At 33.0% G+C, this 16,172-nt stretch overlaps 2 protein-coding genes across 3 annotated transcripts; both read left to right on the top strand.

Moving 5' to 3' along the window:
• The first annotated feature begins 1,471 nt into the window (after positions 1–1,471).
• On the top strand, positions 1,472–3,588 carry LOC110696290 (60S ribosomal protein L44-like). The gene is made up of 4 exons (XM_021873575.1): positions 1,472–1,619; positions 2,854–3,033; positions 3,119–3,193; positions 3,296–3,588. The coding sequence occupies exons 1-4, from the start codon at positions 1,617–1,619 to the stop codon at positions 3,353–3,355; spliced, it is 318 nt and encodes a 105-aa protein (XP_021729267.1). The 5' UTR covers positions 1,472–1,616; the 3' UTR covers positions 3,356–3,588.
• A 1,419-nt stretch (positions 3,589–5,007) lies between these two features.
• On the top strand, positions 5,008–13,674 carry LOC110696289 (227 kDa spindle- and centromere-associated protein-like). Of its 2 annotated transcripts, XM_021873573.1 has the most exons (15): positions 5,009–5,317; positions 5,883–6,010; positions 6,304–6,375; positions 6,459–6,572; positions 6,879–6,947; positions 7,059–7,115; positions 8,784–8,837; positions 8,912–8,974; positions 9,120–9,182; positions 9,409–9,573; positions 9,661–9,816; positions 12,151–12,231; positions 12,328–12,389; positions 12,524–12,648; positions 13,266–13,674. In XM_021873573.1, exons 1-14 carry the CDS (start codon positions 5,146–5,148, stop codon positions 12,603–12,605), a joined length of 1,338 nt encoding a protein of 445 aa, XP_021729265.1. In that variant the 5' UTR covers positions 5,009–5,145; the 3' UTR covers positions 12,606–12,648; positions 13,266–13,674. The 2 variants fall into 2 exon arrangements, with proteins under 2 accessions (XP_021729266.1, XP_021729265.1); XM_021873574.1 differs by lacking the exons at positions 12,524–12,648; positions 13,266–13,674 and having other exon boundaries at positions 5,008–5,317; positions 12,328–12,393.
• The last annotated feature ends 2,498 nt before the right edge of the window (positions 13,675–16,172 follow it).

Below are 16,172 nucleotides of genomic sequence, written 5' to 3'. Positions count from 1 at the left end.
TTAAAAAGAAAAGTGCACAAATTTTACCAACGTAATCTAGCTTGTGACACTATATCACAAATACTAAATAATACCTCCGAAAAAAAAATTATATTTAAATGATAAAGTATCATTATAAGATAAATTTTGATAGTGTTTATGATAAGAAATTAAAATTGTTCATTAATCATAATTAAATTAAATTTTTTATACCTTCTGTTATAAATTGACACATATACGACACCAACAAAATTTCATATTTATACAAAATTCGCATCTAGAGAATTTTGTATTGGTAATTTTATGTCAGTTTTAGGTCATCAATGGTAGGGTACTTTTTAGCTTAATTTCATATGTTTATGTTTTGTTTGATGAATTTCGTTTTTACATGCAGATTAGAGAATTAAATTCGAGCAAAAATGATTAAAAATTCAAAGTACGTGTTTTTCACCTGTTTGATGTACTAAATTTCTGGAAACAAAATAGCTTAATAAGTCTGGATATGGTAATATTGGATGAAGAGGTATTTTTAAAAACAAATATTGTGATTTGGATTGCATAATCAACTTATTAAATTAATTTAATTTCTTATTTTTAATTTCAGGGTGATTACACAAGTTCATGCCTCAATTTAAAGCCAATTGTGTTCAACATTTTCGTCCAAACTTGATTGAAGACTATGAAATGTTTACTCTATTAGAAACTTTTCAGTCGTTCCAAATAATAAGCAATATCGCGTTGTCATATCGACAACAAAATAATGATTCAATAATTAATGACGAAAAAATTCCAATGCATAGATTTAATTTTATACATTTACAATTTTTAGATCTATTTCGCAACAATTATGTCGATATTTTTTATTAGGTTTTAATAATATTCTTACATATATTTGTGTGTATCTAATAATTTTTTTTACATTTTGCTTATGTGTAATTTTTTTAATGTTCTTATTGAAATATTTATTAGGAAAAACAAGTTTATGTAAAGCTTTGGAATAATATTTTGTTGAGCATACGAAACAGAAAAATCAACTTAAGTTTGTTTTTTTTTTTAAAAAAATTATTCTTATTCATTAGTCAAGTATGCAAAACTTGAATTTGTTAAATTGAAATAAACTATGAAAATATTATCTCATTCGTCGGGTGGTTAAATAAAATCATTTAGATCGATCAAAAGATTTTTTTAATTCTATTAAAAAAAATTAATTTTTTAAATTAATTTTTAAAAATATTCTACTTCTAATATAAAAGATAATAAGAAATTACAAAATAATATACAAAATGAAATACAAAAAAACTGTGCATCGCACGGGCTTACATCTAGTTTTTATTTATTTTCAAGGGTAACTTTTGATCATTTTAAGCTATATTTATAATGAATGTACAATAATTATTATACACCCGATTATTTTAAAAGTTTGTGTATGGGCATTAATCCAATAAATAAAAGAATTTCAGCCCATTTTAATCTCAAATACCCAGATCCATATTGTTCAGCCCAATTCCTCCCCAACTACAGAAACCCTGAACTAGGCTCATATATATACAAAAATAATACCACCCAAAATGATGCTTTGAGTCTTCTTCTTCATTGTTAGGGTTTATCAACACCAGATCTTCCTGCCGCCTGCAACAATGGTACTCACTCTCTCATTTCTCTTGCTGTTAATCTTACGATTCGTTTCATTTTTTTGAAAAAAAATAAAAAAATCAGTGAATTATTTTCACTTTTTCGGCTTGATTATCATCTATCATCAATTTTTGAGGATATTTTTTTTTTTTATTAATTTTTGATATACAGAAGTTAGATTTCGTGGAATGAGACTAATTTTTGCTTCGATTTTTGCGATTTTTGTTTGAATTTATGTTGGATATTAAATAATCTTTGGATTATACAGATATTTGAAACTGGAAATTGTATAATTGTACTAAGTTTTGCTTTGATTTGTGCGATTTTTTTCCTTTCAATATAGTGTTTGAATTATGTAATACGGAATACTATAAATCGAAGCTATACTATTAGTAATTCCTGCTAATGAACTGGTTTCGTAGCTTAAATTTTGAAGCATTTGATTGTTTACGATCATGAAGAACTCTTAGTTTTAGTTACAAATAGTATCGATTAGACTCATTTTTATCCTAATTGCACGACATTGTAATGCTTTATTATTATTCTGATTCTGATTTTCTAGCTTATTTATTTGATCAATGTTTCTGCTGCAACTGTTGTTTTGTTATACGCTGTGTTGATATATGAATTACTTAGTTGTTGTGCATTGTTTATAAATACATGTTAAGATTAATATCTATCGCGATAGAAGATACCATCTTCTTATTATGAACAATTTTAGGTGTGCTGTATACATTTTTTGAGATTGTCTCTTTATTTTACTGAAGTTACATTTGAACACATCGGCTAACACTGGTTAAAGAACCTATCAATGTTAGGTTTTATTGTACTTAACCCTTTCGTAGGCCTTTAGTTTATCCGATAAGATTTGAAGTGGCTTCTGCAAATGTATTTGCATTTAATTTTGTGTTTCTCAGTGCAAACCTCCCTGAATTTTACCTGCACTAGTATTAGATATAGCTAGTAGGATTGACAATTGTAATCTAATCCTACTCCTTACGTCTTTGAGAAGTCCATTAATAGTATCAGATAGAATAGCAGCTCTCAAAGATCCGTGAGTTTCTTGTTGAGACTAACTCTCTTTTTCATTGGGACTTGTGGGGTGAGGGCTTTGGTATTTCCTGCTCTGATGTTTGATATTAATATGTATTTCTATCCAAATTACTCATTCAATTGGTTGATTTTGGCAATTGTGTTATCTTTTAGAACTTTGTCTGATTCGTACTGGTCTTTTGATGACAGGTGAATGTACCTAAGGTGAAGAAGACTTACTGCAAGAACAAGGAGTGCGGGAAGCACACCCAGCACAAGGTGACCCAGTACAAGAAGGGTAAGGATAGTTTGGCTGCCCAGGGAAAGAGACGTTATGACCGTAAACAATCTGGATATGGTGGTCAGACCAAGCCAGTCTTTCACAAGAAGGTAACTATTTTGTTTGATTAATGTAAAACTTGAATGTTACCTCAGCATTGTATATTGACATAGCTCGTGTATTATTGCTCAACAGGCCAAGACAACTAAGAAGATTGTGTTGAGGCTACAGTGCCAGTCATGCAAGCATGTCTCTCAGCACCCCATCAAGGTTTGTGTTTCAGTATACTGATTAATGATCTTATTCTTGTGTCTTGTAGTTATGTATTTGTGTTTTTGCTGACTATATGTGTCAACGGTGTTGTTTGTGCAGCGTTGCAAGCACTTTGAGATCGGTGGAGATAAGAAGGGAAAGGGAACTTCACTCTTTTAGATGTGTTATTATTGTGTTTCAGATTATTTAGTGAATGGTGAAACTTGTTATACCCATCTTCAAAGAATCACTAGAGTATTTTTGACGCCTATCATTTTAGTGTTCTTTGACAGGAATATATACTTGCTGAGTTGCTTTTACATTGTTACCCGACTGACTAGTCTATTTATCTACGAGTACTTAGTATGGTTATTTTTATGGGTGTTATTGTAGACTATAACAACCTCTCTGTATTTCGAATCTGAATGGATCACATTGGTTAATAGCTGTATAAATTAACAAGAACATCTGGATTCAGACTTACAAACTCGGTATCTGGCATCAAGAGGTTGATCATCTTTGAACAATTGAACGCAAATTATCTGCTGAAACAAGCTAATGTGCACATGCATGAGCTCTGCGTTTGCCATGTGCTCTTTGATAGTGGTCGTTGCGTTTGACGTGAAACATACCCTCTAATTTGGGTGATTTTTTTCTTAGCATTTTAATACTTATTTTTTTGACGAAACTAGCATTTTAATACTTCTTATGTTTTCGTTAACGCAACTGTTTGATCAACCGTATGGCTTTGAACATTCTTACTGTTCCTATTAAAAATAATACTTTCTCTGTTTTTTTTTATTTGACACGTTTATTTAGTTATGTTTGCCCTTGCATGATATTATATGGAGTACTTACTTTGATCTTAGTTAAAATTCTCATATTTGCGACTTTTTTAGGAAAATGAATAAAGAAAGGAAAAATATGGAATTTGATTAATTAAACGGGAATAAAAGAAAACATCAATGCCCGTGGCCTTGGAATCAACTATTACTTGTTTTAGCTGACAAGTTGTTAGCTAATATATGATGTGTTATAATTTTTCCAAGCACTCACATTTATTTTAGGGTGTAGGAATCACAAATTTTACCTAATTTTTACTTGAAATAATTTTGGGAAAACAACTATTTAGACTAATTTCAAAAGGTGGCCCTTACCACGATTATACCCATAAGCCCAAAGGTGAAAAGGTCTAAATATAATGCATTCAATTTGTGAATAAAACATGTAGAATTTCCTTCTAAATTAGACGGAATATTAATGTAGACACAACTAATAAAATTCAATTCAAATCGTAACAATTTTATCCCTCTCCAAACAATCTACCAACAAGTAAACAATTTACCAATTAATTAAAACCGCTATTTTTTTTTTTTCCATAGTTACACTACCAAATCATAAGCGAAAGCGATTTGACTCCTTAAACCAAAGCTTTACCAAAAGTCATTACACATGATGACAAAGACCACCAACATACCAACTTTTGTAGGCTTTTGATTAATTCTAATCAAGAACAATTTAAAAAAAAACCAAAATAGATAAAAGTAGATTTAAGCCATTCAACTATCAAACCTTTCCCAAGATTCTATTTCCAACTACCACCTATACAAATACATAGATACACTCAATTGTCTTGATTTTGATTTTTCTTCCCAACCAAAAACTTTATTATAAATCAATCAAATTATTCAAATATAATTAATACATGCTCTCCCACACACTTTGCACTTTCTACGTCACACACCCTTTTTTTAAATAATAATAATAATAAAAAAGAATTGAATAGAATAATAAAAAAAATATCAACATTTATTTTATTTGTTTCTTTTATAATTCAATTTTTGTCATTCTACCACGTCTCTCCTTCTTCTTCTTCGGGGGTTTCGAAGCTGCTCTCTTTGTATGCTTTGAAATCTCTCCTTTTCTCTCTCTACTTTCTCTCTCATCATTTTCCTTCGGAAAACTCTTCAATGGCGGAATCGAAGCTCGTTTTCTTGTCGATTTTGTTGCTGTTTTCTTTGCTTTTTAGCTGCGGAATCGCAGATTCTGGAAATTCGGAACTTATTGAGGAAGTTCGATCGGATGATTCTTCCGCTCTTAAGCTTGAATTCGATCAGCTTAAGTCTAAGATCCAACTTCTCGGTTAGGTTTTTGAATTTTAGTTTGTTTTCATTGATTTTTTTGATTGATTTTGATTGTAGTGACTGTTCTATATGTGTTTTTATTACTTTGAATTATGATTTTCGATATAAATTCTTAATTTTGATTAAGATTTCAATGTTAGTTGTGAATGATTCGATTTGATAAGGTTTTGATTTGTTATTGAAGTGAATGTTGATTGAATTTATGATTTTTATTTGTAGTAAAGCTGTTATTGAATTTTGAGTCGAAAGAGAAATTAGGGTTACAGATTGTAATTAAGCTTAGAGTATTCAATTGGAAGAGATAATATGTGTTTGGATATTGTGAAATAATAATCAAATTGTGATCTTGAAGTTTCACAAAGTAGTAGTTAAAGTTTACAATTATTATTACTATTCATTGATGAAACTGTTGGTAATAATGTGATGGATGATTGGTAGCCATCAAATTCCATTGATTGCGTCGAGACGTGGTAGTTTGTAGCAAAGCATTGTAAGCGATGTCACGTATTGAGGTAATGAGGTGCTTTCTTATTTGATAAGTGGACGCTGTTTGCTTGTTGTAGAGACTCGCCTTGACGAGAGCAATGTGAATTTGAAGAAAAAGGATGAGAAAATATCGGAATTGGAGGTTGTTATTCAGGAGAAGTCGGATGTTGTTGCATCGTTGCAAAGTGAGATTGAGAATGCTCAGGTTTGAATTGTGTTTATTGCTTATTTATTTATTTATTTATTTATTTATGTATTATTATTAATCTTGAGCATAGTTATGTTTTTGTATGCTTCAGATCATGGAGACACAGGGTGAGAATACTGAGAAAGTGCTAATGAGAATTTCTGTTGAATTTATGTTTAGACAGTAGACGTAGACGATAGACTAAATAAAAGTTTGGTTTAGACAATGCTGAAGAGATTTACGGGATTATTAATAGTTTGAACATAGTATTGATTCCGTATTTTTTTTTGTTTTTGTTTTTGTTGGTTCAGAAAAAGGGAACATCTGACGCTGAGGAGCGGGTTGGGAAGGCTCATGCTCGGGCTAGTGAGTTGCAAAAGCAGGTACTTAAAGGAAAATGCTATAAACCTTTTGGTCAGAATTAGAATCTTTAATAAGTGATTATTTGCATTCCTATGTTTCATAGGTTGACAAATTGAAGAAAGAAATTGAAGGTCAGAAAAAGGAAAAGGAGGCCTTGGAAACCCGAGCAATTGAATCAGAGAACAAAATTTCCGAATTGAGTTCTAAATTGGACAAGGTAAATTAGTGATTGTAAATTTGTAATGGCCATCTAAAGTCGGCAAATAAGTAGTAATTGGGTTAAAAAAAAATACAGTGCATCTACAGAGATCTAAGAGTTCTTTTGGTAAAGTAACTATGTAGTTTGCTCTTGTTTGATGGATGCATTTCTGGCTTTTTAACGGGTGTGAATTTTAATGACAAACTTTGGAAAATTCACTGCGTTTTGAGTTTAAGTGATGAGTTGAGTTAATATACTGTTCCTCTTGGAGAGTTGGAGTAGGTAATTATTTTCTCAACTTTTGCTTTATGTCTGATTGTACAGCTCCAGAAGATCAATGATGAACAGAAGAGCAGAATCCGTAAAACTGAGCGTGCTCTTCAAGTGGCAGAGGTATATGTTTTTGATGCTTCATGCCTGCCTTTTTTTTATTACTTATTTTTAGATAGATGAATTACCTTAGCATTTTGTTGATTTTATTTTGTTTTAAATTAATGCTATCAGGAAGAGATGATGAAGGCTAAGTCAGAGGCCACCACAAGGACTAAGGAGCTAATGGAGGTAAAGATTTGTTTGAAATTTTTTAACTTATGACTTCTGAGTTGTTGCTACAGTCAGCCTGCTTGGTTCCAGTTTTATACTGTCGAATTTACTAAATTTAAGGGTTGCATTGGAATTTTTCTTTGGAAAATGTTCTTACTTAGTAGTTTGTATTGACACGCTAACATATGTTTAGTTTTTTTTTTTTTTTTTTTTTTTTTTTTTTTTTTTTTTAACTTATGTTCCTTTTGGGTGCATGTATTCCCTTTTGGGTGTCTCAAAACATTGTGCTTGTTTCTATTATTTTCTTTATTTACATAATATTACCATAATACACCTACTTTTATTTTTACCTTTAACATATAAGGTCCCATACATTTCCCTGAGTTTTCATGTCATTATTTACTATTGTTCCCCATATAAGATAGCCACATATCCAAAGATTTATTAAATGTCATTTTATGTATTTCTTACTTAAGAATATTACACTCTCCCTTTACTATCCTTAATTCACATGAAAGATGAGAAATGGGCACTATATATATTATGGGACAAAGGGAGTAATATAGTTTTTAAAATTACTGAGGTGCAATCGAGTAATTTGATAGGCCTTTGGCATTGTTGTTAGATCTAGATATCCCTTTATGATACTTAGTTATATTCTGACCATTTTAGCAGCATTTGTTGCTATAGGTTAGTTTGCAGTTAAGTTTGTAGCTTTTAAGATCATACGTAGATCATTTTTATGCCTTTTTGCTGTGAAAGGGAAGGTTGGAAAATTATCTCTACAATGGATTTTCTTGTCGTTAATTCCTTTCGTTGCAAAATGTCGTATGTATTGATGCATAGTTGTCTCTTAAATTGTGGGTTTGATTCTTGGTGTCAGACTACACATGTTGCAAATATCGTAGTTTTAGAATTATGAAAAAGAGGTATTCATGACACGATTTCTATCAAGGTTTAGGACCTATTTGACCAATATACATGTGATTTTTATTTCCCCATTCCAAGGTTGAGGCAATGTGTATATGATAAAGGTAGTAACATAATTCCTTCAGAAATTGGTTTGGATTGCAGTACTATCCTTTATCACTAGGAATTACACTCTTTAACTCTAGACCTTGTTAGGGTCCTGCTGATTGCCGAGGCTAATTTTTTTATAACAGTAGTCAGTAGATGTAGTATCATAGAAGCACTGCTTATGCAGGCATAATAAGATACTAGTGTGCTTTTGAAAGTTACTGAGATGTGTTCCTAAAATAATACTCAAAGCTCTTTGGAAATATACTACCTATTATTCTTTATGGTATAATGTGAGAAAATTTGATCATTTTTGTCCAGAGCTCAAGTAGCTTGGTCTTCTCCATAATGATGGTTTTAGGCTTTAACAACAAAAATTTGAAAGCTCGGACCTATTGTGTAGCTAAAACCTTAGGATGCATCTTCTTTAAGGATTTGATTGATAAGTTCATGATTTTGTAAATAATTAAAAGATAATTTAGCAAAAATGTGGAAAAATGATTGACTATCTTGTTTCAAGGTCATATATGACTTGTTTATTGAAAGTTTGAAACATATAAAGCTGCAAACTTTTCACATCTAATTCATTTTAGAATGAGTTTTTGAAATTGATGATTGTTTGGAGCCTATTCAATCTTGATTGTTGATTTTGATCTTATCGATGTCTAGGTGCATGATGCATGGCTTCCACCATGGTTCTTGGATCATGCGCTTCGTTCTTGGGTAAACTAATTGTCCTTGTTTCCATTCTTTAACCTGTACTATCTGTTATTATTACTGACATTTCTCTACTGTAGTCTTTCATAAAGGTTGAGTGGAATGAGCATGGAAAACCTGTTATGGAGGTTTTGGTTCAGAAGGTAATGTTGTGATATCCATGTTTTATCGTTTAACCACGTTAGTAATTTTTTGTTTGTTGCTGGTTCTAGATACTAGATAGTCATGCAATTTATAGAAGTGTATTCAGAACTTACCAACTCACTGCTTTTGTAATGTTTTTGCCAGACATTGGAGAAGAAGGACAAAGCTGAAAAATGGGCAGAACCTCACATTGAAAATATTAAAACTGTAAGTCACCAGGGAATATTAATGTCAATTTTAATGTGTGTAATTGTTGTGCATGCCTTTATTTTGTAGTCTACTTTCATGAATATTTCCAGTTGATTGATCTAATTAATTTGTATGCATGAGCGATAACACTGGCATCTTGAACTCTGCTTATGCTTCATATTACCATTTTTATATTCACTTTATTTCTATCATGGACACTCATAACCTGGTTTAAATTTTGAAGAAATGGGTCCCATTCGTGAAGGAGCAATGGGTCATGGCAACAGAGTTTGTTGAACCCCATATTCAGACGCTGACTGCTAAGTCTGCTGAGGCATTTGAGGCATCTAAGAATTCCGTTAAGCCACACATCACTAAAGCACAGGAGTTGGCAGACCCTTACTATCAGGTATTTTAAGTCTTATTTTGTTTATTTATATATTTATTTTTACCTCAGATAATGTAGTTTGCTTAGACAAGCTCTGTACTATGCCAGGAAGTGAAGAAAGTAAGTAAGCCATATATTGATCATGTTGCCACTGTGGCAAAGCCTCATGTCGAAAAAGCAAGAACTGCTTTGAAGCCGTATACTATGAAGGCAGTCCATGTCTATGGGAAATTTCTAGAATCAGCAACTACGTATCATCAACAGGTATCTTATGTAGTTGTTTTTTCTAAGCCTCTTCACTCAATTTAAATTAGTAAAAGTATATTAAGCCATTCCCAAGAAGTAATGATGAATAAATACTTTGTGGTAAATGGGACAGTGAGATTGCCAACCATATGTAATGTAGTAAATGCCACTTGGGCATAGTGGGCTAGGTAATCTTGAAGAGTATGGCTTAGATACAAGCTCCTATGTTTGTGTTTTATGCTTAGTTGCAATGTGATGTCTAAATTAGGTTGTTGTGTTTAATAGCTGTTCCAAATTTCATGCTTAATGGGAGTGAAATGGTCATACTTGAATAGAGTTTGTTTTTGGTAGTTAATTGATTTTGCAGTCTACTTGTACAGGACAGAGTTCTAGCTCTAGTGCTCTACTCTTGTGGCTATGCAGCAGTGATATTCTAGTGGTTTATCTTGCCAATATTTGGAAGTCAAGGATGAGCCTCACTTTAGAAAAATAGTGTCTATCATTAACATGATTGTTTACCCTCTTGTTGACATTAGAGGCCTTACGTTTTGCATGGATCAGTCAGATTCCCATCCTAAGGAATTGGAAAGCTTGACCAGTTAGGAAGTTGGACAAGACCCCAATTTATTGATGTGTAAAGCTCTGCTAAATAATTTGACCTTGTGAGCGTCAGATTGGGTTCATATGAAAATTTTGATATCATTCTTGTTTGAGGGTTAAAACTAGAGACTTATTTGTTGATTTTCTCATTGACTAAGGCCTAAGCCTCGTAACTTTTCAGTGTCTGTTGCATTCAACTTTGCCCGTAAACTTCAAATGATTCCCCAAGCCTTTGAACTGTTGTGCCCTATGTATATAGAAGTGGCAGATTGGTTGTGAGTTTCCATAGTGGCTGTGATAATTCCGTTGGAACCATTCTCCTGTTAAAGAAACTTTTAACTTAGGCATGGCTTTGCAAAGAAAATCTTCATCAGGACTCCTGTGGCATTTTCAATTCAGGAAAATTGTGGAGTTTGTGTTAGGCTTAATCCTTTTTTTTTTTTCCTTTCCCTTGTCCAGGTGTAGTAGGGGTGGTTGCAAGTTTTATGGTTAACTCTTTACTATATTTAGTGAAATAGGAATAAATAAAGAAGCATTACATGTTCAAAGATATGATAAAGTTAGTAGTACTTTAGTTTTTTCATATGTGCTAATCTTGTGTAGTTGTGTACTAGTGTATTAAGGAATAATTGTCACAATAAAGTGGTATATTAAATTGCTGGTGTTGGCTTAGGTAGAGCTAACTTTCACTCCCATTCCCACTCCCACTCCCACTTGATGTTTCACTTGCACTGTACATGTAACTTGTGGCGATAGAACTGGAGAGGAGTGTTTTTCAATTAATTGTGGTGTTTCTGGATTGACTGTTGACGTTGGCAATGAAATTGTGAACAGACATTTGTAGGGTTGTATTTTGTATGTGTTTGACTATCCTATGTTTGTTGCTCGAAAAATGACAGCCTTTTGTGCCTTGAGTGTGGTCAGCACACACCACTTTGTTCGATTAGGTCGCAATCATAACTTCTTTAATTTCTGATGGTTTGAAATATCTACAATAACATAATAAGCTTTTCTGTTATACTTTGGGCGGTGTAGGAGGTTAAGAACTTCAGAGGATATGCTTTTTTCAAAAAAAAAAATTAATAATAATTAAAATAATAATCAGAAGAGATACTTGTGCATGCAGTTTTTGAGAGGCTCTTTTAGAAACTAGCCTTGTCCCTGTTAGGCAACTTTACTTTACTGCAAAACAGCAAAAGTAAAGGACCTTTTATCAAGAACGTCTTTGACTGTTTAGAGGGTGGGATTCCTTTTGTAATTGATTCAGGGACAGATGTGCAAATAATGTAACTTGGGGAAGGTGAAATAGGCTATGCAAGAAACGTGTGCCCAATGTAACCGGGTTACCCTTTTTTAGTGGAAGTCCACCTGTCCTGTTATTTCCATGAACAACTGAGAACACAAATCAAAATTTTCAGGTGGTCTAGGCTTGTCATTTTCTGTCCATTTGTGTTATGCACTATGCATAGAAGTAGAGTGAGTTTTTTTAGTGGAAGTTTCAGAAGTGAAAGCATCAATTGTTTAAATACGGTCTTGGGAAGTCATCATCCATTATGTACTTTTGGGTTTGAAGGCAGAGAAACTATCTCTTCATTTCAAGACTTGAAATTCCACCGTAGTTCTGCTCATTATTAATCTCTTCATACTGCAATCATTATCTTAGCCCCTGCCATATTATTTTATATATTTATTTATTTATTTATTTTACAATTTTAAAATTAGTTTATTCTCACATTGTAATGGGATTGGTAGGTCCAATCTGCAGTTCATGAAAAGATGCAGCAACATGAGGTTACAAGACATCTAGCAACAAAGGAGTTGGTTTGGTTTTTGGTAATTTCCATTCGGATCCTGTTGTTTCAGTTTGCTGGTCCATATATATATTTGTTGAATTTAAAGCTTATTACTGGTATGATTTTCTCCTCTTAGGCCTCTGCTCTTTTGGTCCTTCCTGTGATTTTTTTATCTAAAATTTGCTCAGCGATGTTCTGGTAAGTTTAAAGTTCTATTCCACTCTAATTTAGAACCTAGGAAAATCAGATATTCAGATTAAAAATGAAGATGTACTATGAATATTACTGAATTAATTTTTTTATTGGATTCATCTTTGTTTTGGTTGGTGCAGCAAAAAATCAGTGAAGCCTGCTCGCAATACTCAAGCTCATCATGCCCGCCGAAAGAATAAAAGGGGACATTCAGACAAATAGATTATCAGCATCTAGTTTGATTTGCTTTTGTGGCACGTCTGAGGTAGTTTGCCACCATTGCTTGTTATATGCTGTTCTTGGAATGTTGGTCTATTGCGTAGTTTGTTATTTACATAGTCCAGTTATTGTTGCTTTTGGACCCCTTTTTATCTATTGATCTGCTATGGTGGAAGGGGCCGTGGAACTGGTATTTGATAGGAGTAATGGGAGATTGGGAGTGAGTGTCACAACACTACGTCACGACTTGTAGGCTGTAGCCTGTCACAGCACCTCGTCACAAGCTCCCTTGTTACACCCATATGATTGCTCTTGTAACTCTTCTCCTTGCTTGTATGTGTGTGTAGTTGATGAGTTACAAGAGGTGTTATGTCAAGAATTACAGCATGAGTTGTATTGGAGGTTACAAGAGGTGTTGTGACCATTATGTGTGTATTTGAACATGATTTATATCCATGAATGTTTCGATGAATGCGTTCATTTTCTCTGTGCCTTTTCCAAGGATGATGAAGTATTATTCTGTCTTGTAAATTTCTGCATGTTTTAACTATGATGATTAGATTATTCTTCTCGTCGTATAAGTCTTTCTCACCAATCCGACAGATTGATATATTAACAGTCATGGCATCTCTCATTCGTTTCTGCTGTTTTTTCGTGTTGCAGGCTGAAATGAAGTTTTAGAAGATTTTACAGTCATTGATGTGCTGCATCAATCATCCCCCGAAGGAGGTTTCTGTGCTAGGCACAATTTTCTTTGTATTGTTGATTCTTTTGTGAAAAATTGTCTAGTAACTTATGTCGATAATGGAGCCGGAAGCTGTACTATCAACATAATAGGTTGCTTATGTTTGGATGACGATGTTTCTCTTCTCAATTTTAACCTCCTGGGTTTGTAATTTTCTCCTACACATTGCTAGGTTACAGTCGTAGATAGCCTTTTTTTAGGGATTAGGTGATTTCCACTATATCATAGAATATCTGTCGAGGACTAGAAAATATCATCTGTTGTATTATGGTAAAGACTAGTATATCTTTTTTTGAAAACTTAAGACTAGTATGTCTTGTTGGGTAATTTTTTTTTTTTTGGTGCAGCAGGCCACACCGTGTGGCCTGCTGCCAAGTCAGTAAAAATAACGGATTATGCGCGTATAACGGGGTTACTGTTCACTCGTATAACGGGGTTACTGGTTTTGTCAGGGTTACTTGTATTTTTTTTTTCAGAGATTACTTGTATTTTTTTTTAGAGGTTACTTGTATTTTTTTTTTTCAGAGGTTACTTGTATTTTGTTTTCAAGGGTTACTTGTATGGATTACTTATTCAAAGGTTACTTGTATTTTTTTTAGGGGTTACTTGTATATTTATTCAGGGGTTACTTGTATTTTTTTTTTTTCAGGGGTTACTTGTATGGATTACTTATTTAGGGGTTATTAGTTGTACTTTTTTTTTCAAGAGTTACTTGTATTTTTTTTTTCAGGGGTTACTTGTATTATTTTTTTTCATGGGTTACTTGCATGAGTTACTTATTCAAGGGTTACTTGTATGAATTACTTATTCAAGGGTTACTTGTCACTTATTCAAGGGTTGATTGTAAACCACATACCAAACCAGTAACACCCTACAAGTAACCCTTGAGCAAAACTAGTAACACCCTACAAGTAACCCCTAACCTAATTAATAACACCCTACAAGTAACCCTTGAGAAAGACTAGTAACACCCTACAAGTGACCCCTAACCAAACCGGCAACACCCTACAAGTAACCCTTGATCAAAACTAATAACACCCTACAAGTAACCCCTGACTAAAACCAGTAACACCCTACAAGTAACCCCTGACCAAAACCAGTAACACCCTACAAAACCAGTAACATCTTACATGTAACCCCTGACCAAACCAGTAATACCCTACAAGTACCCTTGACCAAACTAGTAACACCCTACAATTTTTGACGTAGAATATTCGTTTTAAGATTCCACGAAGAAAACGAGCTCACATTTCTTTGGTTCTCATCGATTTCACTACTTCAAATGTTGTTGATGATCTTAAGGATAATTAATCACAATTTTGTAAAGCAAATTGACATACAATTTCTACAATTTTGGGCTTTAATTGCAGCAATTTGGCAAAGAGGAGATAGAAAATGGATGGGGTAGAGATATGGTAGTTGGTAATGTGTGGTTTGGTTTGTAGATGAAGCTAAGAAAAGAGGAGAGAGAAAATGGGTAGAGTAGAGATATGGTTGTTGGTGATGTGTGGTTTGGCTTGGAGAAGAAGATAGGAAAAGAGGAGAGAGAAGAGTCGTGGTATTTAAAAAAAAAAATAATAATAGAAATTGTGGCTGGCCACACCATGTGGTCAGCCACATACAAAAATTTGTGATTAAGTATTTGTTTTACTCATATCAACTTAATCTTCTATTATCTTTTTTGAAAACTTATGATGTGACTTTGATGCCACAGGTTTAAGCCTTACAGTCTTCTTGTGCTTTGGAATCTTTCGGGCTATGTTTGATTAACCTTAGCTTTTTGTGTTTGATTTGATTTGATTTTATCTTTTGTTAATCTAACCAAAATGAATTTATTTTTTGTAATCTAATTTGATAAAACTTAGGCCGTATATGCTAATCTTTAAGGAAAAAATGTATTTAATGTGGTTATATTTGATTTTTATTAATATGTATTTTGTTATTACATTACTTTCATAATTTTATTGTTACATAATTAAAGATAGGATATTTAACGATTAAAAATCACATATAATACGATAAAGTGTGTTCAAAACTTATTTTTCCTAATTCCTTCAAAAAAAAAAAAAAACTTATTTTTCCTAATCTATTTTAATCAGAACTGAATAAGTACGTGTAATAAGGTGAACTAAACATAGCGTGAAATGTCAATTTAGTTAGGTGCAGAGACTTGATTTTGTAGTTTACATACAAGCTATTTTTTTAGACAGGTCATACAAGCTATTTGATGCTGTATACTTCACATTAAAGTAGTGACTAGACTTGGGGCATGTTCTCATTGACTAAACTCAGCTGAACTGAACTGAAATAAAATGAATACTTCATAAGAGAAGGAAATTAGGAGCTGAACTTATTAGAGCTGAACTGAACTGAAATGAACTTATTAGAGCTGAACTGAAAATAAACGTATGAGAACAAACCCTTATTATGTTTCAAAAAAAAAAAAAAAAAAAAAACTAGACTTATTTTTGCATAAGCTGCCCATTAGGTTGCTTAATCAGTTTTTTGACGATGAGATAGTTGGCTTAAAAAGAAGGGAAATATTATAGGTGGTATATAAGGAGTCAAAAGTATAAATAAATGATTTTGTCAGCACACTATACCTAGATAAGAAATGTACTTAGTGATTAGGGGATTTTGCTCCCACCAATCACCATCTGACAAGTGGACCAATCAGGTTCCGCCATGTGTCCGTCACATGGGCCAATAGGAGCCTGCCACGTGTCAAGCAATGATCCGTCCACCTTGGACCAATTACGACACGACACGTGTCCTTCCCATGACACCTGGGATAACCGGCCACCTAGGCCCAACTTCCGAGGGAA

This window comes from Chenopodium quinoa, unplaced genomic scaffold (genome assembly GCF_001683475.1).
Source record: "Chenopodium quinoa cultivar QQ74 unplaced genomic scaffold, ASM168347v1, whole genome shotgun sequence".
Lineage (NCBI taxonomy): Eukaryota > Viridiplantae > Streptophyta > Magnoliopsida > Caryophyllales > Amaranthaceae > Chenopodium > Chenopodium quinoa.
This window is presented reverse-complemented; position numbering and strand designations above follow the sequence as displayed.